Source organism: Vigna umbellata, chromosome 4, assembly GCF_029865625.1.
Source record: "Vigna umbellata cultivar VRB3 chromosome 4, Vumbellata_1.0, whole genome shotgun sequence".
Classification (NCBI taxonomy): domain Eukaryota; kingdom Viridiplantae; phylum Streptophyta; class Magnoliopsida; order Fabales; family Fabaceae; genus Vigna; species Vigna umbellata.
In genome coordinates, this window is record NC_142168.1 from 39,288,575 (window position 1) to 39,315,491 (window position 26,917).

Below are 26,917 nucleotides of genomic sequence, written 5' to 3' on the forward strand. Positions count from 1 at the left end.
TGATTTTTTTTTTGTATCTCTTGATTTAGCTTTTGATTTCTATTTTTGTTTTATTTTTTCAATCCCAAAACCCACCAAACTGCCTAACAACATAATTAGTACAAAACGATAAGAACATCGCAAGAACAATTAGACAGATAAATAAGAAAGATTGGAAAAGAAAACAGACAGAGAAATTAGATATGGTTCAATTAAAATGATAACTAAACTTCAATATACATCTACTATCACAAATTCATTACAAATACATATTAAAACTTTAAGGTTTCTCTCAACATGAACTCTTAATTCTAGGTTGAATATAATAGCTCATACAAGGTCCTATTTATACAGAAAATAATTTGACAAAACTAACTAAAGTCAAACATGCCAAAACAGTAGAAAAAGACACATGAGCAATACTTCACAAACATCAAACCAGATAGACACTAGACTAAATCCAAGTAATGAAAGAATTTACTGTGAAGCAAAGCTTTTGGGATCATACTAAAGGATTATGATTTAGAGGCCTTCACCACCTCCTCATATGCTCATGCAATCTCCTCTCACACAAATAGTTATTTCTTCAAAAAGAAAATTTCTTGACAAAAAAAGAAAATTTCTTGACAAAAAAAGAAATTAAAACCTATCCATCTCTGATACAAAGAAAATCAGGCCGCCGGTTCTTCATGGTTGGCTTCTTCCTGGTTGGCAGCGGCCTGGTTGGCTTCTTCCTGGTTGGCAGCGGGTCTTGGCCGTGGCCGTGGAGTATCACGTCTGATTTCTTCTATAATAACGAAGGACTGCCGGCATCTTGCCCACTCCAGCTTCGCTCGCTCGAATTTTCCTTCTTCTAGGTATTTCTTGCACAGCTCGACATGTTGGAAAATAATATCAGCATGAGTTTCTACTAGCCTGTCCATGGTGACGTGGGGAAAATGACAGAGTTATCCCCCTTCCAAACGACGACCTTTTATAATGGACAATGATACTTCGACATCAAAATTTGACAACATTTTGACACAACCACGTGTCGGGTTCTGATTGGTCTAAGTGGAAGAGATTTTAAAAATTGAAAATGACATGGAAATGAAGGTCAGATGGGTTTTGATTGCGCGGGCTTCATTTTGGGATGAATGGGGTGCCAAGGAGAATGGTAGGAAGTCTTTATCCTAGATTTTTTAGTCTTAGGAGTGGAAGATTAATCTCATGTGTAGTAGGTCCAGTTACTCTTGTAGAGTATAAATAATACCATTAGTGCACACCTCTATTAATATCTATGTCAAAGCATCATACATGGATAAGTGAGTCTAGAGTGTTTATAATTGTATGTTTTTATGACTTATAGAATGTTTCAGTGTTGAATTTATATGTGATGTATTACATTTTTTATGAAGTTTTGTTTTGAATACTAACTCACCCTACGTGTCTTTTGTTGTTCTTGTGTGTTGTATGTTTATTTTGCGATGATCACCTTATTGGTGGGAGCAAATAAAAGATAGATGTTGAAGTATCGTTAGTGGAGAACAGTGATGTTACGTAGTGTTTTGTTTGTCTAATCTAATAATTAAGTTTAATTCTTATTAATATAATTATTATTAGTATTATTTTATTTTAGATAACTATAATAATAATAATAATATACTTATAAATGGTGACAAATCTCTCTTGTTTTATAATTTTATAATGCTTGGTTTTATTAATATAAATTGCGAAAAATTAGGATATTAATTACAATATATTTTATTACTTTAAAATTAAACAATTATATACTTTTTTTTTCTACAAATCATCCTTAACTGAACAAACTTTTTTTATCCGTAACAATTTTTATTAATAGTTTATTATGTTGTTGTTCTAACTTTACCTTACACCTTGGGTGTTTCGGAAACAAAAGTTTTAAGTAACCTGAACACACGTAAAATATATATATATATATATATATATATATATATATATATATATATATATATATATATATATAAAAGTATGATACTTTTAAAAATATGTGTAGAAGAAATTTCACGTACATTTATAAAAAAATGAATTAAACTTTTTATGTAAAATTAATTTAAACATAATTTAAAAAATAAGAATTTGGATAAATCATATGAAATAAGTTTTTACAAATTAGTTTATCTATTAATTAATTTTAATTTATAAAATAGTTTTATTTCAATTTTTTCTTCCATTAACATTTATGTACAATTTTGGATAAATAACTTTTATGTATTCAAAGTTAAGCTTCTTCATATGGAGAGTATTTCTTGTATCACCTTCATATTTTTCATTATAAAAAATACTTAATTATTTATGAGTTTAAAACATTTTGAATTATGTAATTCAAACAAATATTTTAAATTACATAATCCAAATATAAATTTTAAATTATATTATTTAAAAATCTAAAAATATATTTTAAATTGTGTAATCTAAAAATATATTTTATACTTTTGAATTATACAACCTAAAAATTTAAATACACGATTGTAATAGACATTTCGAACACAAAAGAGTCAAAAGATAGAGGTTCTACTTAATTGGGTCCAATTACTCTAATTTGAGATAGAGCTATTTTTCACTTAGTGCTTCTTTCTGCATCTCTTACAGATATTTTTAAATTTAGAAATATCTTTTAGAACATCCAATCTAAATATAAAATTCTTTTTTTAATTTCAGAAAGTATTTTTGAATTTAAAAATACCATCAAAAATAGTTATTTCGAAACACCTCCCAAAATATATATATATATTTCTAAAGTCATTTCTACATTCAGAAATATCTTTAAAACACTCATTCTGAAATGTCAAAGATATAAATCTTATCTGGAATAATAAATCCAAAATATTAGTAAATCCAAGATTTTATGTAATGCGGCATAAAAAAAAAGAAAGAAAAAATGATGATTTGAAGATGAGAGAAATGATGATGATTTTGAGATGTGGTGCTCATAGAAGAAGCAAAATTAAATAGTTAAGGTTTTTAATATTGTTTAATTGAGGGGTAGAATTTATATTAAAAGTTTTACGGTGGTGCAGATAGAAAAAGTTGGGGTGAAGGAAGTAGAAGCGTTTTTCACTGGGTCCAGTTAGAATTGTTATTCAAACAGTTTAATTGGGCCAAGAATAAGATTCCAACAAGTTAACCACATCTTTTTCTACCTGTCTTTTTCAGAAAATATATATGATGAAAATAAATTTTATATTGTAAAAAATACTGAATAAAAATATATGTGCTGTATTATAGGATGTGAATTTACATATGTTTCTATTATAAATTTGTTTACCGTACAAAAATCAAATATGTTTTTCTTGTGTAATTAATTTTGTGTACAAGTTTTTTTTTTCTAAAAAGTTATATTTTAAGATCAACACATTTAATTATGATATTTTTTAATTGAAATTAAAATGAAAAAATTATCCTTTAATAGAAATGGAGTTAACAATGATACAAATTATAATAAAATTATGCTTTTAGTTCTACTTTTTCTTATTCAATTTAGCCATTTATGATTCTTTTATCTATTTTTTATAATTTTAAAATGTTTCAATTTTGTTCCTTTAAACAATATTTATAAAAAGTTAAGTACTTGGTTAACCAAAAGTAAAATTTTTATAACATTATAGAGAGAGTAACTTTATATGAACTAAATGCATATCTTACCCAACAAATTATCATTTTTAATTGAAAATAAAATTATTTCAAATTATCATTTTTATTTGTAATCTAATTTATGATAAAAAATTATCTTTTTCATTAATAATTGAACAATCATGATGCGGATTATTTTTCAAACTTGCAATATAATTACAGATAAAAGAGTATCTTAATTAATTTAATTTTAATTAAAAAAATTTACTATTGTTAATTTGATAAATATAATCAGTTATTGTAATTGAAAATATAAATTTGTATAACTATTAATTTATTTTAAGTTCAATTATAACAATTTTTTTCTTTAGATTTTACGTATAATATAATATTATATATATATATATATATATATATATATATATATATATATATATATATATATAATTGCTAACGCGTCTGTTTTTTAATTGATACATTTTAGTAATGTGTATCGGGTTTTAGTAGACAAAAATACTCTTATATATCATGGATTGGAATTGTTAACGTGTGTAAGCCTGTTTTTAGTTGGTACATTTTAGCAATGTGTATCGGGTTTTAATAGACAAAAATACCCTTATATATCATGGATTCTAAGTTTTAAGGTTAAGGGTATTTTAATAATTTTCTTTCTCCAAACTTTAAAAAAAAAAACCAAACCCTTACTCACCTCTTTCATTCCTCTCAACCCTTTCTCTTTCATCTTTCTCACTTCAACCTTTTCTCTGTCATTCTACTGTAGACTCCAATTGAAAAAATCAGAAACATTTGTCGTTAAACAATTTTTCTTTGTAAAAAGTTGAGTCATCATATTCACCTTCAGGCAAAGGTTCATTCAAGATCTCTTCAATTTCACCATCTTCACTAACCTCTCTAATTTCATCATCTGCATATGTTGAATCATCATCTCTAAAAAAACCCTCTAGGCCAATTACCAATTCTTTTCGAATGTCATTATGCTTGTGAAAATTAGATAAAATTATATCTGACAAAAATTATAAAATGAAAACTCATTATAAAATCATTTTTTGTAAGAAATTGTTTAACAACGAGTGTTTCTGATTTTTTACGGGCCAATTACCAATTCCTTTAATGTCATTATTCTTGTGAAAATTAGATAAAATTAGATAAGACAAAAATTATAAAATGAAACTCATTATAAAATCATTTTTTGTAAGAAATTGTTTAAGAACGAGTATTTCTAATTTTTTCCTGGTCAATTACCAATTTCCTTATGCTTGTGAAAATTGGATAAAATTAGATAAGACAAAAATTATAAAATGAAAACTCATTATAAAATAATTTTTTGTAAGATTGTTTAACCGCCCGTGTTTCTGATTTTTTTCAGTTGGGACAGAGAAAATGTTGGAGTGAAAGAGATGAAAGGGAAACGGCAAATAATATAATTTCAGTATAGTTCATGTTTTTTAATACCTAATTATAGTGCAAATTATATTTCAAAAGAACAGTTGAATAATTATGATATTTATTTTTCAAAATTTTATAATAATTACTTTGATTACTATTTATAAAAGATAAGTCTTATTACAATTAATTTGGTAAAGGATAAAAAATGATATTTTAGAAGTGATAGTAGTATAAAAATAATGAGACTTAATTATTTTAATATTAAATGGTTTTAATATAAATAGTTTCATTATAAACGAGTTTCATTGTTTTAAAACACATCATCCTTCTATAAACTACTTTTTATAGAGTTTGTTAACTTGGGTTTTTTCTACTTGCTTGTTTGATTAAATAATCGAGACCGTTAGTATTAATCATTGCGGCGAGTTTTTCAATCTAGACTGATCAGTTTCTCTGTTTGATTAATTTGAGTTTTCAACCCTTTTCCTTGGTTTTTTCATATATATGTGGCATGTGGACTCTGCTTAGCTTGCATGTTTCTTTTCAGTCTTTGGTCTGAGTTTCTGTTGATTAGTAGTTCTAACGGTGTTTTTTGATCATGTTTCTATTGTTCGTTGAAGCAGATAGAGCTTCCTAAGCTTTTGGAGCTGTTGTGGGACACCTAGAGTTGTTTGATTTCCAATAAGGAGAGCGAGCTAGTTACTTTGGTTTTAGCTGATAGGCAAGTTTTAATTGATGTTTGTATGATTGTATGACAATTAATTTAAGTAATTGGGTTGTACGATGAATTTTGGCTTGTTGAGTTGAATTGTATGTGTTGGAGTTGGTCTTTAAATTACATGTGTTTGAATCTCTACGATGATTGAACGATATAGTTTATGATAGCATTGAATTGTATCATCAAATTGTACATGAGTTGAGAATTAATGTTTTGGTTAGTGCAAGTTGTTGTTGAACTTTGGTTTGATAATAAGTGAGAATAATTGCTAGTTTTTTTGTCTAAAAATAGGGTTTTAACATGTGAAATTATAGAAGGATTATTCTTTGAGTAAGTTTGATATTTGGGATATGTTTTTGTGTAAATTAGGACTTGGTTAGCCCCTCATTTTGCTAAAATATGGTCTACATTATGTGAAATATGATGTTAATGATTTTGGATAACTTGTTTGATCTAATGGACTGAGTTTTTGACCAATTGAGCTAATTGATATTCAATATGAGGTATACACATGTTTTCAAATCAATTATCGAGCCAAGAATACCAATTTGGTCATTTGGATAGGTCTTGATTGCATCCACATCAAGTTTCAAAGTTGTTGGTACAGTGCTAAGCGACCTTATGTGGCGTTAAGAACCACCAAACCCAAGAGACACTAGGCTCGAGGAAGTTGAGCGTCGAATAGGGACGTTGAGCGCTGCAAAACCAGAGAGCCACTGGGCTCCAAGGCACTGAGCGACCACTTTGGGCACTGAACATTGTAAAGTTAATGAGTTCTCTTAATTTCTAAGGGTTAAGTGGTGGTTTTGGACGTTGAGTGTCACTTTTCCACTACAAGTTTAAGCTTCTTTTTCCTTTAATTCTATGGGCAAGAGATTGTCTCACTAGCTGAAGGTCATGGCTCACTGGGACCTAGCACTAGGCGCCTCCTTTTTCAAGTATTTTCATGTTTTCTATGTTTGAAATGATTTAAGTATACTTAAATTTACAATTATTGATCCTTTATGAATGGTATAAATATGGTTGAGTATGAATGATATGAGATGTGAGAAGAATTTCAAGGAGAGATTTTGTGATTTGAGAAAGTGCCAGTGTATGCTTGACAGACAAATTTTGAAAAGGAAGTATCCTAATATTCTACCAACCATTTAACTTATGTAGAGTTTTTCTTGGCCTTTTCAGTTTTACCCTTCCCCTTTTAACACCCTAATGTGAAAAACTACACTATTTGCCACCTTACATTTGTAATGAGAACCTTTTCCTCTTTGGATTGAAGGTTTTATTGTTGAGTGATTTGACCACTGAGCTCCGACATGGTAAAAGGAAGGCATACTAAATTACTAGCACGCATGTCTTATTTTATGCCTAAGATTATTTACTTTACACTTCCATACGGTGCAGAAATCTCAAGCTTCCCTCTCGGCGACCTTCTGTTGTATGTGAGAATTGCCTGTACTCTCTTCAAAGAGATAAGCGAGCAAGAGCCTTTCACATTTTGGAGCCAAAAGGTACTGTAGATATGCTTATCGTCTTCCTAGAGGAAAGAAGTGATGGGGCTCCTCCTCTACTTGACAGTTCTAAGGTGAGCTTAACTGAGATAGGTGTAGCTTTCATTTATTGTGTATGTCCACTGCAGATTTGATAAGAGTTTTTGTTTTGTATGTTCTACTCATGCTGCAGCAGCAGAACAATATCTTATTCTATAGTTTCTTATGACCTTTTTCATTCATTTTGAATTCATTTCAGGATGCAAATAATAGGATTATACCTTTTCTTGGTAAATGGAAAGGCCATTCCATTACAAAACGAAGTGGTGTTTATGGTTCCACAATTGCTAAAGCCGATACCGTTGTGTTACATGAGATGGATCACAATGGCCAACTTATTCAGGTATTTTACTACTCAATAACAAATGTGGCCTACTCAGTGAAACTTTAGTTCAATAGAATTGTTAAAACACTGAATTATGCAATTTGTGTCTGTGAAAACAAGTCAAAATTTTAGTGCCCTGATGCTTTATTTATCCCCTTTGCTTGTCTTCTGTTTGAATATATTTTATGAAGTTTTTACTCTCTAATTCCCTTTTGCAATATTGGTTCTACTATTCAGATGTTTGAAATGGAGTTATTAACATACAACAGTCCAAAAAGTATCGTCAAAGTTTTTCAGAAGATGCAGACATATACTATATGAGATGCATAGAATCTTTATTGAATGACATTTTCTTCTGTATACTTCTTCATCACCCCCTTTCAAATTTATTTTATTGGAGCAATGTACTAACATTTGATAAACAAGTTATTTCTTCTATTTGACTCAACATGAGTCCTTTTCCCCTACCTTCATATGTTGTAGACCATAAGATATTTTAAGATTATCACCACTTTCTGAATACTGGAGGTTTATGTTGTTGCTATTTTTGTTTGGATATCAGGATGTTACTTCAATATCTGAGGGGGAAAATGTTACAACCAATGTGCATTGGAGTGGCAGAATATCAGAGTATTTGGTGACATTTGATGGAGGTTATCAGATGATACTATTACCGGGGGGCATGTACATGGGATGCCCTTGTGATATAGCAAAAAGTGTGGCAGAATCAAAATCGTTCCATTTGGAGTTCTGTTGGTTGGAGACACCTGACAAGAGGCAAAGACTTGTTCGCACATATGATGTGCAAGGCTTGGCTGTCTCATCTACTTATTTTTATGAGACCAAATTGTGAATCCTATGTTGTCCTTTTTCCTGAAAATGGATCCTATAGTTGAGTATGAAAATGGCCTGTGCAATAAATGTTCATATTTGTCTTTGCATCCATTGGAGGAATGTGATTTTCTAGTATATTTATTGAGCCTCTGGTGGGAATGCAGATTTTTGTTGTTGTTGTTGGGTTACATAATATTAATGGTGTGTCAACTTAGATGATAATTATGTTTATGAATCCAAAACAAATCAATTATTATTGAGCAATTCTCAATTTCCTTAAAACAGTAAACTGGATTGACCGTTAGAAATAACGTAGATTAATTTTGTATCTAATCTTCTAATTACAGAACATCCTAGTTTTTTTATTGATTTTATCTTTTGACGGAGATTAAGAGAAAGAAATAGAAATAATAATGACTTTTTTTTATGTAATTTTTGTTGTCAGTTATTTTTTTTTATGTTTTAATATTTATAATTTGGTCTCTTAACAAATAAAATATTATTTATAGTCTTTATATAATAAATCTTTCATTGATATATGTTTTTACTCATAATTTAATTAATTAGATTATTTTAATAAAAATAGTCATCTTAATATATTTAATAAATTGTTATATATATATATATATATATATATATTTATTTATTTATTTATTATCATCAAAACTTTATCCCACATACCAACATATCCAACAATGTAGACAATTCACGACTCACATTCATCCACATAAATCTATCATCTACGAATTGAGCAATGTCTGTCATATATACATTTGTAGAAAACCTACTCTTAATGTACTAAGCAATCAAGATCCTCTATCACAAATAGAAAAAGATATAACTAAAACAATTAATACATAATTATCTGAAATAGTGTTAGCTTTAAAAGGAGAGTTTTAATAAAACTTAAATTTATCTTTGAAAGTATTTTGCAAATATGCTTATTGGACACTAACAGGCAATGGTTTATCAAAAAGTTCAAAAGCTCTTTAAAATCCCTTTTGTGATGGTAAAAAGCACAGAAACACATTTTACACAAAGAAGTAGTTAACCACTTGTTTTTATACTTGTTAACCCTTAACACGCGCTACATATATTTTTTGCAATGTCAATCATAAAAAAATTCACTAATCAATCAATTAATTACAAGTGTTGTCTTTGTCACTCCTAGATTATAATGAGTATGCAAAGTTGTTCTTAACTATTCACTAATTAATTGATTGTTTATCCATACCTTTGACCCTAAGCTTCACCCTCATAAGTTAGAACTAGGAAAGTTTTGTTGGTTTTTCATTCGTATGACATTCCTCAAATTTAGTTTTTTTTTTATTAATAATGAATTGGGTTCATTACTCATAAATGCTTTAATTTCATATTTTTGACTCATCTAATTTTTGCTCATTATTTCGGTGATAACTTTTTTTTAGACATATTCCCATTTTTTGGTAATTCCTATTGCATTGAATTCCTATGCTATTTTCAACAATTTTTAGAAGTTGAGGCATATTTGCTGCAAATGATTTGAATTTGTTTTTCTCTCTCCAAATTTTAGTTTTGTTCTGTGATATTAATTTGCATTTCTAAATTAGAATTCAAATCAAAAATCGATTAAATTTTATTTTGACAAATGAATATAAGTTGGATTAAATGATATTGATATTTAATTTATGTAAATAGGTTTCATTGATTAATTGAATGATTAATTGTTTAAATTTGGATTTAATCTTTAGAAAACTATGATTTTCTCTTATTGTTTGATTATTGGAATTTTGGATTGATTTTTTTTTGTATCTCTTGATTTAGCTTTTGATTTCTATTTTTGTTTTATTTTTTCAATCCCAAAACCCACCAAACTGCCTAACAACATAATTAGTACAAAACGATAAGAACATCGCAAGAACAATTAGACAGATAAATAAGAAAGATTGGAAAAGAAAACAGACAGAGAAATTAGATATGGTTCAATTAAAATGATAACTAAACTTCAATATACATCTACTATCACAAATTCATTACAAATACATATTAAAACTTTAAGGTTTCTCTCAACATGAACTCTTAATTCTAGGTTGAATATAATAGCTCATACAAGGTCCTATTTATACAGAAAATAATTTGACAAAACTAACTAAAGTCAAACATGCCAAAACAGTAGAAAAAGACACATGAGTAATACTTCACAAACATCAAACCAGATAGACACTAGACTAAATCCAAGTAATGAAAGAATTTACTGTGAAGCAAAGCTTTTGGGATCATACTAAAGGATTATGATTTAGAGGCCTTCACCACCTCCTCATATGCTCATGCAATCTCCTCTCACACAAATAGTTATTTCTTCAAAAAGAAAATTTCTTGACAAAAAAAGAAAATTTCTTGACAAAAAAAGAAATTAAAACCTATCCATCTCTAATACAAAGAAAATCAGGCCGCCGGTTCTTCATGGTTGGCTTCTTCCTGGTTGGCAGCGGCCTGGTTGGCTTCTTCCTGGTTGGCAGCGGGTCTTGGCCGTGGCCGTGGAGTATCACGTCTGATTTCTTCTATAATAACGAAGGACCGCCGGCATCTTGACCACTCCAGCTTCGCTCGCTCGAATTTTCCTTCTTCTAGGTATTTCTTGCACAGCTCGACATGTTGGAAAATAATATCAGCATGAGTTTCTACTAGCCTGTCCATGGTGACGTGGGGAAAATGACAGAGTTATCCCCCTTCCAAACGACGACCTTTTATAATGGACAATGATTTTCGAACGACGGCCAATGTTCAATCAAAGGGATACACCATGAAAATGTTGATAACTTACACTATGGGTGAGTTAACGTTTACCACCTATACACAAAGCATATACCATATCAAAATACAATAATTAAAGCATTAAAATTAATATCATTCATCTAAAATTTAAACATGATATCATCATTTAATTAAGAACACTTGAACATTTTTATCCTTATAATATTAAATAAAGACCCCTGTTTTACTTCTTAACAATTACTTTTCGATCAGACACTTATACATATAGCATAATTTTAATTAATATTGCACCAAATCCATTTTAAAACATTAATTATTATTATTATTTTTTATTACGTTTCATTTCTTGCAAAGAAAACCAAAATATAATATATATTAAGATGACTTTCCAATATTAGTAAACTTTACACGGTTGATGAATGCTTTAATATAAAAAAATCTGCACTACTTAAAGTGATACATACATTAAAGGTCCTACCACCACAAGCTTAATTTATTTATTTTAAATAAATCATTTCCCGTGAGGGACCTTTCATTAACCTTTAAACCTTTTATTAGCTTTTAAATATAATAACAGTGGTGACATCAAACAAATTTTTCCTTATTTCCAATGTATACCATCAAAATCCAGTAGCTCCAAACTCTATTAATGTGTACCCATAGTAATTGATAAGTACTGCAGTTGATAAGACATTTCACTTGCACCTTCTATTTACGTAAGATAAATTGGTACTACTAACACTGCATCTAAAATAAGACAAATCTCTCTCCAACTAAAGTTAACCCCTCATGAAATAATAGATGCAACCAAGACTGTCTATCAATCTTTTAATTTAAAGAAAACTTACAAAAGTCTAACCCTTACCCTCATACAACTCAATTATAGTTTAGGAATAAACTTGACTATGAAAATGATTACAGATCAATTTGAATTCATGTACTAAGTTCATATAGAGTATCAATAGAGAAAAAGATGCCTGCACAGTAATATGCAAATTATTATCATAAACATTTTCACCAAAAACGTTCAACGTTTACTAAGTTCTTAGAACAAATTAGTACCTGCTTGTACCTCTCTTTTTTCCTCTCGGCCTGCACAATAAAATCTTTAGTAAGAGATTAGAGGGTAAAAATCATAAAGAATTCTAAATCTACAAAGCCAAATGGACAACAAGAAATGAGACACAAAAGTGACGATACAATGACGACACTCCGGCGGACTGCAAATTTTGACAACAGAAAGCGACGCTTCTGGAAAGAGACACGAAAATGGTTGGGTGGGAGGAAGACGCACAAACGCTGATACGACTGTGGAACAGCGAAAACGCGTCCTTTTCGGTGGCCGTTGCAATCAAAACTTTGAATGACGCTGGTCACCGGAACGGACAATACTTCCTCAGGCGACACTCTGGCGGACAACGAAAATGGGTGGGTGGGAGGAAACGACACTCTCTCTAGGAACATCGGCACTCCGACGGCACTACGACGGCCCTCCACCAGTGGGTGGTTGGGTGGAGGGAAAAGAGGACTCTCTCTAGGTTTCACGCTCTCTCTCTTTAAGCTTCGATTCTGTCTCTAATCATGCCTTAGATTCAAAATCTGAATTGTGAAAATGAACCCCCAAAATTTAGACCAGGTTCCGACGGTGTAGACAAGGTTCCGGTGGGAGTATGGTGAACAGTGAAAAGTTGGCCCACGACCGATTCTGCTTAGACACACTTGTGGCTGGGAAGACCCTCTTTCTAGGGTTCTCTCACGAAAATGAGATTTTCAATTTTTGAAATCCCAAAATGAAGCCCGCGCAATCAAAACCCATCTGACCTTCATTTCCACATCATTTTCAATTTTTAAAATCTCTTCCACTTGGACCAATCAGAACCCGACACGTGACTGTGTCAAAATGTTGTCAAATTTTGATGTCGAAGTATCATTGTCCTTTTATAATTGGAATGATTTTCGAAACTCTGTGTAAATTTCTCTATGTAATGCATTATCTTTGTTGAATCTTGTGTTCTATTCTTGTTATTCACACATATGATGGGAATTTATGCTATTTGAGTGGTTGTAATTATTGGAAAATGTTTATACTGTGGACATAGGTAGAATAACCAAGGTAATTTGATTCTAGACATAAATTGAAACTTTTGGTCATCATAAACATAATATTTAATGCAAAACTTGTGTATGAAACGACTATTGTTTTTGCATGAAGATTTAGAATTTGTCATCTAAGGGATTATAGGCTTGTATACTTTTGATGTTGATGCTTGATTATGTGAGAAATATATTGCGTAGAGAGTTTTACATAGTGAAGAACATGAAATCCAATCCCGGTGAATCTATACTTGAATTTATTTCATAAATTGTAAACATGAAATTTATGTTTTGTTTGTTAAAAATCCATTGATGTTCATATTTCTAGCCAAATTAGTAAATAATCACAGTTAGCTAATTCAACACAAATCTGTTGGAAAAACGATACTTGAACTTACCATTTATATTAGTTATGCGATTCAATACATATAACAAACAAATAAATATGTAAGTCTTGGTATCTTTTCTTTCATAATTTCTTTCATAATTTCATATATATATATATATATATGAAATTTTCTTTTTTTCCGTAAAAATATCTTTTTTCCAATTTTACTTTTGAACGTTATTTTTAATTAAAATAATTATATTTTCATTTCTTTAAGAGTCTAGAAAATAATATTTTTGAATTGATAATGGATTAATTAAAATAGTGATACTTACTTATTTTAATATTAAAATATTAAAGTGTAAATATAAAGTTTTATAAAAAAGTTTTACTATTTAAAATCATCACTTTTTTTGGAAATCATTCTTGTGAAGCTTTCTCAATTCTTTCTTAGCTTTCTCACTCTCTACTCCTCTATTTGAAGATTGGAGATTGCGAACCGCTAGAGTGATCTTCACGGCGTGTTCTCCAACCAATCAGTATATATGTTTATACATGTGTCCCATGTCCTAATGTTTCTTAATTAAACTACATTTATGTGTTTGTGTCTGTTTCGCATTCGGGTTTCATATATCCAATGCTCTAATAACCATCTAATTTCAAGTGAAGATGGATGACATATGTGGTGGGAAGAATATGAGGTGCTCTAATAACCATCTAATTTCAAGTGGAGATGGATGACATATGTGGTGGGAAGAATATGAGGTCCTAGTATAGGGGGTTTACCTTGGCCAAAGATATTAATGAACTAACTTTTTGTATGATAAGATAAAACACATTATCAATGACTCTGCAGAACAGTAGAAATATGCATAACTTTTCAAAGTCTGATATTAATATTTGTATCTAAATAATTGAGTCTTGTATAAGTCTTTGTATATGATATGTTTTTTTAGCAATGATTTGTATGAATGACTAAGTATGTGATGTTAATTTTATTTCCATTATATAAAAATTCTTTTGCACATTAATTTACTTTCTACAATGTTATTTTCTTCTTTCTACAATGTTATTTTCTTCTTTGCGGCAATTAATTTAATTGGTGAGTTAAGAAGGAAATAACAATTGATCTAGCTTAGGAAAAGAAAGATGTAACAATTTAGTTTCCAGGTTTGATCTAGTTGTACATAATCCTTTTGAAAAATTTGGTAGTTATCTTCTTTCGGTGTAATATCTTGAAGTTATATAAAACCATTCCATACAATTTTGGTATTATGGTAATACTTAAGCTAACTATAATAAATTTTCCTCTAGATATTGGATTATCTACTATTGAATTATTGATTTTGTGATGCACATTTTAGTGGTATTAATTTATTAAATGGGATATTACATTTTTACCTTTTAAATAACCAATAAGTTTAAATTTAATTATTTTTTAAATTATAATAAATATTTCATCATTTTATCTTTTTAAATTATTTATTTAAATTTAGTTATCTTTCTATTTAAATTATTTATCTATATTAAAAAAAGTACAAAGTTTCCATATTTTTATCAAAATAAAATGTTAAGTTTATGTTATTTTGTTTTGAAGGATATGAAACAAAATGTTAAGTTGGTGTTATTTTCCAAGTTTTTTTTAGTAATAACTTGTATGATTGAAAACATAGAAGAAGCAGCATATTCGAACATTAACAGAGATGCTGATAAGAATGTGCCACCTAAGCGACAACGTATGGCACATGAGTTGCGTTAACTACTTTACTCAAATGATGTCTTTTACAGTTACACCACAGTGATCAACCTTGTTAATGCTTTGTTTAGTTACCCTTAAGAATACAACATCATGTACAGAAAAAAAAGTTCAGCCATTCCTTCATTTTGTGCCAGAAATGAAAATCTGCACCACCTTATGCATGCTGGCCATGGTTTTGGTGATGATGACCAGCGACTTCATCACCGTCATGGCAGTGACTGAGAGTCACATTCCCACCACTTTGGATGGCCCATTTGAGCCTGTGACCCGCCGGTTCGACCCATCACTGCGACGGGGCAGTGATGACCTGCCCATGACTCATCCAAGGCTCAGAAAGAATGTCACTTTGAATTTCCCTGAACAGATTGCTCTTGCAATTTCTTCACCAACTTCTATGTGGGTTTCTTGGGTTACTGGTACTTTACCTCCTCTCCTCAGAGTTTCCAAAAAAGCTGTCATTTTTAAGAATAATTAGTCCATGATAGTTCAAAGGGGTTTTATTTGGCATCTGATCTCAAAAGCTTGATAGTTCTCACAAAAAATGTCTTTTAAGGTAGTTTTTGTTCATCACATGTTATCATTAAAATGCAATTTAGCATCTCCAAGTAAGAACTAAATTGCACTTTGATGATAATATATAGGGAAGATAGCTACTTTCATGGACTTTTTTTCTTAATTTATTTGAATTACAGGATTATATTGAATCTGTCGTACACTTTGAGAACGAAATAGACCATTCTACTGTCATAAGAAGGATGATTTATGATTTGCCGACAGTGTAACATTCTTTAAATTGAAAGTGGGCAGAAAATAAATTATTTTTTGAATGTTAATAGTGTTGTGTTCTAAAGCATCAAGTTGTTGTTACTTGTTTGTGTTGTTTGGTTTCGGATAAGGGGATGCACAGATTGGCCTCAACGTGACCCCAGTAGATCCTGCATCTATTGGAAGTGAAGTGTGGTATGGAAAAGAGAGTGGCAAGTACACAAGTGTTGGGAAAGGTGATTCTGTTGTTTACAGTCAGTTGTATCCCTTTGAAGGCCTATGGAATTACACCTCTGGTATCATTCATCATGTGAAACTTGAAGGTATGTTTGAGTTTCTTTTGATTTGTATTTCTGCTCAAATGGAGGGTTGTTGGAAATATAAGTGAGTCTAAATCCCATGTCGAGTAGAGATGAAAATTTTTAATAATATATAAGAAAATAAGACTCCGAAACTCGTTATCTTAATGTTTTGAGTTGGTGATGATGTCAATTCTTTATATGGGTTGGACTCATGTTTCATTGGTGTTATCTGTCTTGTGCTTAAAAGACCTATTGTTGTTATTGTTAATTACTTAGGTTCTTAAAAGCAATACTTTCCAAAGTTTGATGTTTGTCTTGTGACACAATTCTTGGATAAAAGAACTCTTTTGAACGATTGTTCTTGTGATAAAATTCCTTTAAAGGAATGTGACTTATTTTCTGTAAATTTTTTAAGATACAAACTGTAAGATATAAACCAAGTGAATAATTGCAATGATACAAATTTGTTAGCAGTTTGGAGAAAGTTCAGAGATACTTCTTTCTTGGTGCAGGTCTTGAACCTGGAACAAGATATTATTACAAATGTGGGGATAGTTCTATTCCAGCCATGAGCGAAGAGCGTTTTTTTGAGACTTTTCCAAAACCTAGTCCAAATAATTATCCAGCTAGAATAGCAGTTGTTGGAGATCTGGGCCTCACAAGAAATTCTACATCAACTATTGATCATCTAATTTATAATGATCCCTCAATGATTCTAATGGTTGGAGATTTGACATATGCAAATCAGTATCTTACAACTGGTGGAAAGGGAGTTTCATGTTATTCATGTGCATTTCCAGATGCTCCTATTAGAGAAACGTATCAACCTCGATGGGATGGGTGGGGAAGGTAAACTACCTCAACTTCTGAGTTCTATGACAAATTATGTAATCAAGACTATCTGAAGCAGACTAATCTAATTGTGTGTTAAAAGATAACTTGAAAAAAAATCTACTTTTCTCTATATGGACATGGGATAAATAGGCATTTTGTTGGAATTTATGTAAGTCTAAGTTCCACATGAATTTTGTAAGGGACAAGTTTTTTTCAAAATGTTTCTTCTGCTTTGATATTATTCTGCATATTCTTTCATTTGGTAGTTTGTTAGGCTTGTGAATTTGCTGCATTATTAGTGCTATGCATATATGCTTGTTAGAAAAACATATTGAGGGTGGAAGGGGAAGAGGTGAAACATTAGAATCTCTGATACAAATAGTTGAAAAGCAATTTGGTTTCTGAAACATCAGGTTTATGGAACCTTTGACCTCAGAAGTTCCTATGATGGTTATTGAAGGGAATCATGAGATTGAACCTCAAGCTGGTGGGATCACATTCAAATCATACATGACACGATTTGCAGTTCCTGCAGAAGAAAGTGGCTCTAAAAGTAACTTCTACTACTCTTTTGATGCTGGGGGCATACACTTTATCATGTTAGGAGCATATGTTGATTACAATAGTTCTGGTAAATGATAACTAATGCATACCTTGTGTAAATTAACCACTGAATGCACATAATTTTAGATGCTTCAACTCAACTTGAAGTATTTCAATTCAGGTGCACAATTTTCTTGGCTGAAGCAAGACCTGCAAAACATAGACCGTAGTGTGACCCCTTGGTTAGTAGCTGCAATGCATCCTCCATGGTATAACAGTTATGCTTCACACTATCAAGAATTTGAGTGTATGAGATTGGAAATGGAAGAGATTCTTTATCAATACAGGGTTGACATTGTTTTCAATGGTCATGTGAGTTAAATTTTTGTGCTTTAGAACATTAGTTTGAAAATATCCAAGATCTCTCTTCTGCAGTTTTACATAGATTTTTTTCTTATGATGGAGTTATGCTGTTCATATATTATAGGATTAGGAAATGTGAAAAAATGCATTCTAAGCCTGCCTGAAATTCTAAACCTAGAGCTTTTATGGAGATAAATTCATGGATGTTGCTCTTTTCACTTGTTAATTTAATTAGTTAGTCTAGGACTTTTTTTGGCAAAATATGTAATGAATATCTTATTTTGCACAATTTTTGGAAATAGAATTATCTGCAACTGTGTTGAAATTAAGAGTATTTTACAAGTAGGTTTTTCCTATTGTTCACACAAGCAGTGTCACATGTTGTCCATGTTGCAGGTTCATGCTTATGAGAGGATGAACAGAGTTTATAATTACACATTGGATCCTTGTGCACCAATCTACATAACTGTTGGAGATGGTGGAAATATAGAGAAAGTAGATGTTGATCATGCAGATGACCCTGGAAAGTGTCCTTCTCCTGGAGATAACATACCAGAATTTGGTGGAGTTTGCAAATCAAATTTTTCCTCTGGTCCTGCCAAAGGAAACTTTTGTTGGAACAAACAACCTGAGTGGAGTGCTTTTAGAGAAAGCAGTTTTGGACATGGAATACTTGAGGTTAAACCTTCATACTCTGAACCTTTTCACAATAATAAGACAAATTTACAATATACAAGTGAGTGCAAACTTCATCTTACAAGTTGATTTTGTAGGATTGAATTAGACTTAAAATCCATTACTTAAAGATGGTATAAAAAACATTTAAAAGTCTATCCTAATGAAAGTTATTGTTTATTAAAGTTATAGTGCCATCTGTTATCGAACCATCCATAAATACCTAGTCCCTGCTCAAAATGTATACGCCTTGGAATGATGAGGTATGTTGGAGTTTCACATTGATAAAAGCCAAGGAAAATTTACAATATATAACCCGGTACAAACCTTATTTTACAAAATGATTTTATAGGGTTGAGTTTGGCTTAAATTTCACTTATTAAGGATTTCTATTACTGGTTCAATTAGCTCATTCATCTATTGTTTTGTTCTGGTTAATGGTCATTGGAATATGGATAATACTATTACTCATGATCTATGAATCTATTTGGATAAAGTTTTCAATACACTTATAAGAAAAAAAATGGAATGAATTTCTCCATGAATTAAAATAGCTTATGCATATGCTATTTTGTAGAACTTGTCTTAGATTAATATTTTATAAGACAGTTTTTTAATTATGTATATGTTAATTTTAGCTTATGGAGAAGTTTATTTCACTTTTTTCTTCTCTTGGAAGTATTGTGGAGAAGTTTATCCAAACAGATTTTATGTGCATATAATCACAAGCTTTGGGATGCTATGTTTGTCTTTGTTAGTTTGTGCTTGCTTCAACATTGCAAGATGTTTACACCAATGTTTAGTGGTGGTGTGCAACTTGATAAGGAAATAATTTAGTTGTTACATTCATTTGTACATGGAATCAATTAGAACGATTCATACGTTTGGGTGTAAATGAATCAACCTAGTCAAGTATTTGAAGCTAGTGATGAATAAAGTAGTGCTCCAACTTGAATGTTTTATATAGACATGTCAAATTCAAATCTTGAAATTGTTTGTTTGAAACTTGGAAGCTTGAGTTCAGCTGATTTAAGTCTATAATTTGATTATTTTCCTTACCTTTATCAAAATTCTTTTTGAAGTATCTTTTAGGTTTATTAATTTAGTCTTTCAAAGATAGGCTTATGCTAAATGATGAATTCTCTATATGAATGGTACTTCTAGCTTTGGGTCTCTAATGTCTCTAATTCACTGGTCAAACTTGCTTCTTTTTTCTTTAATCTCTTCCAACAATTCGCAAGTGGGAAAAGATTAAAGAGGAAAAAACAAAAGTAATCACAACATTATCTTGTTGATGACAAAATCAAAGAACAAAATCTGTCCATGTATATTTTGGATGAAAAAGTTTCTTTGTATGTGGTTATATAATGTATTTCATTGAATTTTTCTTTCTGTTCATGACATGGATACAGTCCATGGATTCTCACCTACATGATATCTTTTCTTTTCTTCAAAATTCTATCATCGTATGTTGCATGCAGGCTGTGAATTCCACGTATGCACTGTGGACTTGGCACCGAAATCAAGAAAACTATAAAGAAAATGCAGTTGGTGACCAAATATACATTGTGAGGCAACCAGAATTGTGCATGAAAGACTTAAAAGTAATGTTTCCATATATAAGCTTTATCATGCACAAGCTTTTTCCTCAATATGATATTATATGTGAACGTGAGAATTTCATATAGTCTTTTTTTTTATATTTTATATCAACTAGAGATAAGACAAATTTACTGTATATAAGTAAATAAAAAACTTATTTTATTAGTCTGTTTTATAAGATTTAGTTAGACTTAAAGTCTATTTCCTATATATAAAAAGTTTATCTTAAGAATGTTTGTTATTTGTTGGACTTATTGTATTACTTGTATATAAGTGAGTAGAATCACATCTTAAAAACTGATTTTATATAATTAAGTTAAGCTTAAAATTAACTTTTTATGTGAACCAACATTCTCTAAGACAAAGGGAAACTGTTTTAACTGACTTCAAATCTTTGTTTTGTTGTTTTCAACTGTGCAGAAGCTACATCCAATACCATGTCTAGCCAATAATTTTATTTCTTGTTGTCTTCTTTGGTGTAAAATTGAATTGATATCCCTAAGGATTTATGATATGTTGGTTTCAGTTTGATGTTATTCCCAACTGAGATTGAAGAGTAAATTCAGTTTGGTGACATATTTGATCACCCTAAAATATAGGTTTTCACATTAAAATTTTGTCTGAAAACTTTCCTTTGAAATGCTTTTGTAATTTGAATTCAAGCTGTTAAAATCCATGCACAGTAAAATTCACTTGATAAGTATTATTTTTGGTGCAAATTTTTCCAACTTTTCCAAGCCGCCATTTTTGAGTTGCATTATTGATTTCTATTTGTGTAGAATAGAAATTTTTCACTTGATATTTTACTTATTACAGAAGGGTTTTGTTTTGTTATGTCAATAGTTGATTATCAATTTTGTTTGCTTTACTTTTATTGTCAATTTTTCATAATAAAAATATTGAAGTTATTTTTTGGTTTTTATGATTTCAATTTTCCTTTGCCTTTGTTGTAACAGCCACAAGATTCACAACAATCACTTCCATACAATTCTAACCCTAAATCGTCTCATGCTCCTACCCATCTTTCTGAGGTATGTATGCTCCTTTGTGTTTATTTTCTTTACTTTAAGGGTTTGCTTGGAAACATTTTTTTCATAAACAATTTCAAGAGAGAAAAATAATAAAGCAAAATTAGTTTTTTGAAATTAGTTCATATGTAAGTTAATTTGAAGAAGCATAAATTAATTTTAATTTATGGAAAAAAAATTCATTTTTTTTTTATTTGTCTCTCGTAGAATTCTATCATCATATTCCTTGGACTTCTCTTTATATATGGTCTATATTCTCAGGTAAATCAGATTGCATCTCTTGTTTGTGTCCTTGTGAAATTTTGGTGTGTGAAAAACTATATCTTAATATTACAAAATTAAAATGTTCCAAATTATGTTGTTATTGATGTTGAAAAAAATGAAAGCTGTTGAAGAATTGGCTCTGATTGTTTTCTTTCTCTTTCATTTTGAAGGTGAAATGGAGCTAGGTTTCATTGTATAAAATCACAAGAATATTGGAGTGTAAAGAATATTCTCTTGATATTTCATGGATGTATATTATGGGTGATTTTATTTGGCTTTTAAGAGAGGGAAATCACTTTTTTTAAACAGAAAACAGACAGAGAAATTAGATATGGTTCAATTAAAATGATAACTAAACTTCAATATACATCTACTATCACAAATTCATTACAAATACATATTAAAACTTTAAGGTTTCTCTCAACATGAACTCTTAATTCTAGGTTGAATATAATAGCTCATACAAGGTCCTATTTATACAGAAAATAATTTGACAAAACTAACTAAAGTCAAACATGCCAAAACAGTAGAAAAAGACACATGAGCAATACTTCACAAACATCAAACCAGATAGACATTAGACTAAATCCAAGTAATGAAAGAATTTACTGTGAAGCAAAGCTTTTGGGATCATACTAAAGGATTATGATTTAGAGGCCTTCACCACCTCCTCATATGCTCATGCAATCTCCTCTCACACAAATAGTTATTTCTTCAAAAAGAAAATTTCTTGACAAAAAAAGAAAATTTCTTGACAAAAAAAGAAATTAAAACCTATCCATCTCTGATACAAAGAAAATCAGGCCGCCCACTAGTAGAAAAATGACATTTTATAACAAACCTATTTCTTCTCTGTAACACTTTTCCCCTCTTTTTATCCTGTTAATTTAGTTTTCATTGATTCTTGAAGAACAAAAAATCGTGTTTTAAGTCTCGTGTGTATTGGGCATAGTAATGTTGAACTGTATTCTTCCATTATCTCTGCTACTCTTTCTCTCAACTGCCCATGCTTAAATCAATTTGCTCACTCCATATTGATTTGTATTAAATTTTATACACTCTCCATTTACTGTTATAATAATTTGTACGTATTTTTATTTGATGAGCTTTGTCTTCACGATTTTCTTAAACCTTAGAACAATTTGACATAATAATTTGTTCAAGAAAGGTTGTCTCTGGAGAAGGATGTGAGGAGTTTGTATCAAGAAAAATCGAAGAAAATATAATTATTGAAAAAAACCAAGATACAAAAAAAAATTAATAAAAGAAAAGTTTGAGAAATAAATAAAGAGATTTCTACTTTTATGAAGAAATGAAAGGAAGTGGGAAATATTACTTTGAAATAAAAATAAAAAAGGTTTTCTACTGTTGTTGGAGTATAAGTTCTTTCTTTCTTTTCCTACTTAGCTATTTATTCTTCATAGTTGAGGGGACATTAAAGTTGAGACGAAGCTATGTACGTTTAATGTAGGAAACACAGCAAAGCAACTCAATGTGTAGCTTTCACAAATCTGAACTTACAACCACTGCATTGGCATATGCTTGGATATATTAAGCTGTTGTCTCTCCACCTTTACTTTCATCCCCTTTCCTACAACACTCTCCAATTAAATCAGATTTGGGTCAATTAGCTCTTCAACATGATGTTATCATGTCCATATCCCTCCACACCTTACGAATATTCGTCAAATATATACATTGTACCTGTGTTTCATCCACTAACGTAAGTGTGTAATATTAATTTAAGAGTAATAATTGTGTTTAAGCTTAATAATATATTAAAGCAAGATTAAAAGAAGAGTTAGGTAAGATGTTTAAGATTCCAATAGATAAGGTATATATCATTACTGTATTATCAAACAATTCTTCTTCTTTTTAAGCTAGTTGATAAAATAAAAAATACTATAGTAAGTTAGTTTCTAAGTTGATATAGTAACTAAGATTTTTGTTATCAAAATAATTGATGGTTCCTTTCAAATAACTATTTCAGACAAAAAGGGTTGTATAGTAGACTGCTTAGATACATATGCACGATATTACTATAGCATCCTCAATCCCATGGGAAGCTGATTTTTTCAGTTTGTATTTGTTGTGACTTATAATGTGAGATGATATTTCAGTTCTAATTTAAATTTTATGCTTTGTTCTCTACAGGAAGACAATATTGTTGTTCAGTGATTTCCACACCTTTGCCATTATTATTGCTTCAACTTGGTTAATGTAAGATTTTTATTTCAGTTTATTTTAGCCTTTTTTTATTCATATATGACTCTAGAGATTTCTTTTGCTCCCTTTAGATTAAATTTATCAGGAAAACTTCTTTTCGTATGTGTGTGCTTTCACAAAATTCTCTGTGATTAATTTAATAACTAATGTGTTTGATAAGTTAGGTGAGATGTGACAGTGGTTTAGTTTAACACCAATGGTGCCTATAATATACACAAAAGTAATGGAACAAATTGCACAGAGCTTTCCTTTGAATTTGTTCCTTTGAAGAAGAATGGGAAAACAGAGGAGTCTATATATATATAGGTTGTGTGATGATACTTTGAAGTAAAGTCTGTTGGGAGTGTTATTGCAGGCCACACTGAGTAGTAGTAGTAGTCTTCAAGTATATTTTTCTTGCTGCCTTTACATCAAAGCATAATACTAAGTCATATGCCTTTGATTATTAATATATAAATGTGGCATAAGATTGTGTATGGAAGAGTTCCTTTTACAGGAGCAGGAGAACCTTCACATGTAGAATGATTTTTTATACGCCAAGAATACTTTTATTTTCATGAAGATAGCTAAAGTGATTGCATATTATTTAGTTATAACTAATATTTATTATATGAAAAGTCGGCTTCAAGTATGGTAGTCTTGGATTTTGCTTTCTTTCCCTTGCTTTGTTGTCTCACCAGCTTTTGTCAATTTTGTTACTTCTTTCTCTGTTGGAAACAAGGAATTATCCAACTTTCTATTTCTTTTTACTGTTTATGTTGTCACCAATTTATAAATGATTCATTGTATATAATTACCCCATAGCTTTATTAATTTTTCATGATTAATTGTATATAATGTGGTTAAAGGCTTTATCAGTTGTCATTTTCTGGATCAAGATTTAGTTATATCTTCCTCAGTAGTTTGCTTAATCTTTATCCCAACATCATTAAAAAATTGCTAAATTTCTTTATTTTGAGTATGATAGGCCTTCCAAATTAACAAGTATTATGTTCAAACCTGAGATATAGATAAAATCAGAATTTCTATTTGTGCTTCAATATATTCAACTTTATTCACAAATCCAGGTCACCTAGTAAAGGATTGAACCTTTCACATCTTCTCTCACAAATCCAGGTCTTACTATTTGAGATGCTGCCATTGTTGATGCTGCCATTACGAGACTTGAAGAAACGTGTACCTTGTTGATGCTGCCATTGTTGTTGCAAGAAATCTGTGACCTTTTTGAAATTTAACACCAGTTTTTAATAGGTGAGTTCAATGCTCTTTTGTCAACGTTTTTCTACAACTTCTACAACTTCACTGCTCATATAATATAGGACACATTTCTGGTCTTTCACTTTCAGATTGGGAACGAAACTCACCATTATTTACTTGATAATATTATTTGCAAAAGAGAGAAAGTAAGAGGGTTGATGCTTGTCTATTAATCTGTGCTGATCTAGTCAATAATCTGGACTTTAGGTTGTTTGTCTACTTTTCTTACTTCACTATGTTTGTTTGTTTCTTTTGTTGTTTGAGATCCTAGATGGAGTGCTAATGTTAACTAAATGGCTTCAACAACTCAAAAGGGGGATTAATTTGGTTGTGAAGCCAAGATTATTTGAAAAATCTTCCTCTTTTGAAAGTGTTTTATATATACATACTGGATTGGAGGTGATATTAAGGGCTGCCTATAGTACAATTTCACCTTCTTAAATCACAAATTTATAATTCTTGAAGGAGTTGTTTAATTCATACAAGTTTACAAGTGTCTAAAGCCATTGATCTATATTCAAATTCTGCTCTGGAACATGATATCTTCTGCTGGATCTTCTGTCAATGAAGTAACTAAGAATGCAATAAATAACTAATTGGGTATGTGAGAGACCAATACTGTGAAGTTACTTTCGAGGGCAAGCTACTTTGTGTGGAGAAGGGAATGAATTAGAAATGCTAAGTAAATTTTCCTGTTGCTGGTTTAGTATAAAAAACGAAAGATGATTTTTAAGTTCTATTAGATGTGTAAATAATAGAAGGGAAACGTCGCTGTGATAGACTATGTTCTATTAGATGATTTTTAAGTTCTAACCGGTGAAGAAAAAAAAAATAGTTGTGAAACTCACACTGATGGAAGCTCATTCAAGGTTGCGGGGTGTTCCATCTATTTCTAGGAAGAAGATGCAAATAATCACACCTAATGTAAGAGACGTTCACCTTCTTTGTTTTGTGTTTTGTGATTGTTATTTTTATGACCAATTGGTTCTGTTGTTGGTTTTGTGAAATTTGGTTTAGCAAAATATACAGAGCTACATGGTGCAAAGGCTAGCTAGAGTATAATCTGATATTTTGTGTCTTTGATTTGAATGAGTCTTCATTATTTGTATTTAATTTGCAGTGTCGACGTCAATTGGGCAGCTATGAGTGTGGGTATTATGTAATGAAACACATGCATACCATTATTTGTACAAACATTATTGAATCATGGAATAAGGTATTAAAATACTAACTAAATACTTATCCAACTATTCATTACAATATTGTTTTAACTCTATTATTTTATTTGTAGATCTTTAATGATTCATCTCCCATGGAAGCTGCAGACATGGAAGAAATTAGAAGGAATTGGGCTTCTTTTATTTTAAGTGTTAGTAGAAACTTGGCTACACTTAAATAGTGTATGTACATTAATGTAATATTTTGGATTTAATATATAGTTTCATGTATAAATGATGTATTAAATATTAGACTATTTAATATTTGAAATGAATTCTATTTTGTTAGTTTCAATAAATTTGTTTATTTAAAGCTATATTTATTATAAATGGATTGGATGAGAGGATAATACAGGAATATTATTATAATTTCATTGGATGTCAAATTTAATAATCAATTTTTTTTTTAAAAACATTTATTATAACGTAATAAGCAATGTATGATATGGTATGTTGATCACATATTATAACGTACAATAATATATACGTAATAATATATAACATA

At 30.2% G+C, this 26,917-nt stretch overlaps 3 protein-coding genes across 9 annotated transcripts; 2 read left to right on the forward strand and 1 right to left on the reverse strand.

Annotated features, from left to right (window-relative positions):
* Positions 1-6,905: 6,905 nt before the first annotated feature.
* LOC148200141 (uncharacterized) lies at positions 6,906-8,665 on the forward strand. Its single transcript, XM_088112043.1, has 3 exons — positions 6,906-7,277; positions 7,442-7,585; positions 8,130-8,665. The coding sequence occupies exons 1-3, from the start codon at positions 7,215-7,217 to the stop codon at positions 8,418-8,420; spliced, it is 498 nt and encodes a 165-aa protein (XP_087968169.1). The 5' UTR covers positions 6,906-7,214; the 3' UTR covers positions 8,421-8,665.
* Positions 8,666-10,715: 2,050 nt separating this feature from the next.
* Positions 10,716-12,936, reverse strand: LOC148200142 (uncharacterized). The gene is made up of 3 exons (XM_088114684.1): positions 12,356-12,936; positions 12,218-12,247; positions 10,716-11,230 (listed from the first exon to the last, which is right to left on the reverse strand). Exons 1-3 carry the CDS (start codon positions 12,617-12,619, stop codon positions 11,201-11,203), a joined length of 324 nt encoding a protein of 107 aa, XP_087970810.1. The 5' UTR covers positions 12,620-12,936; the 3' UTR covers positions 10,716-11,200.
* Positions 12,937-15,369: 2,433 nt separating this feature from the next.
* On the forward strand, positions 15,370-26,711 carry LOC148200143 (purple acid phosphatase 23-like). Of its 7 annotated transcripts, XM_088113409.1 has the most exons (14): positions 15,370-15,752; positions 16,233-16,424; positions 16,916-17,252; positions 17,651-17,868; positions 17,962-18,152; positions 18,540-18,821; positions 20,300-20,422; positions 21,377-21,451; positions 21,656-21,709; positions 21,883-23,435; positions 23,867-23,932; positions 25,055-25,189; positions 26,316-26,411; positions 26,487-26,711. In XM_088113409.1, exons 1-10 carry the CDS (start codon positions 15,392-15,394, stop codon positions 21,895-21,897), a joined length of 1,848 nt encoding a protein of 615 aa, XP_087969535.1. In that variant the 5' UTR covers positions 15,370-15,391; the 3' UTR covers positions 21,898-23,435; positions 23,867-23,932; positions 25,055-25,189; positions 26,316-26,411; positions 26,487-26,711. The 7 variants fall into 7 exon arrangements, with proteins under 7 accessions (XP_087969535.1, XP_087969533.1, XP_087969532.1 ...); XM_088113407.1 differs by lacking the exon at positions 21,883-23,435 and having other exon boundaries at positions 25,006-25,189; XM_088113406.1 differs by lacking the exon at positions 21,883-23,435.
* The last annotated feature ends 206 nt before the right edge of the window (positions 26,712-26,917 follow it).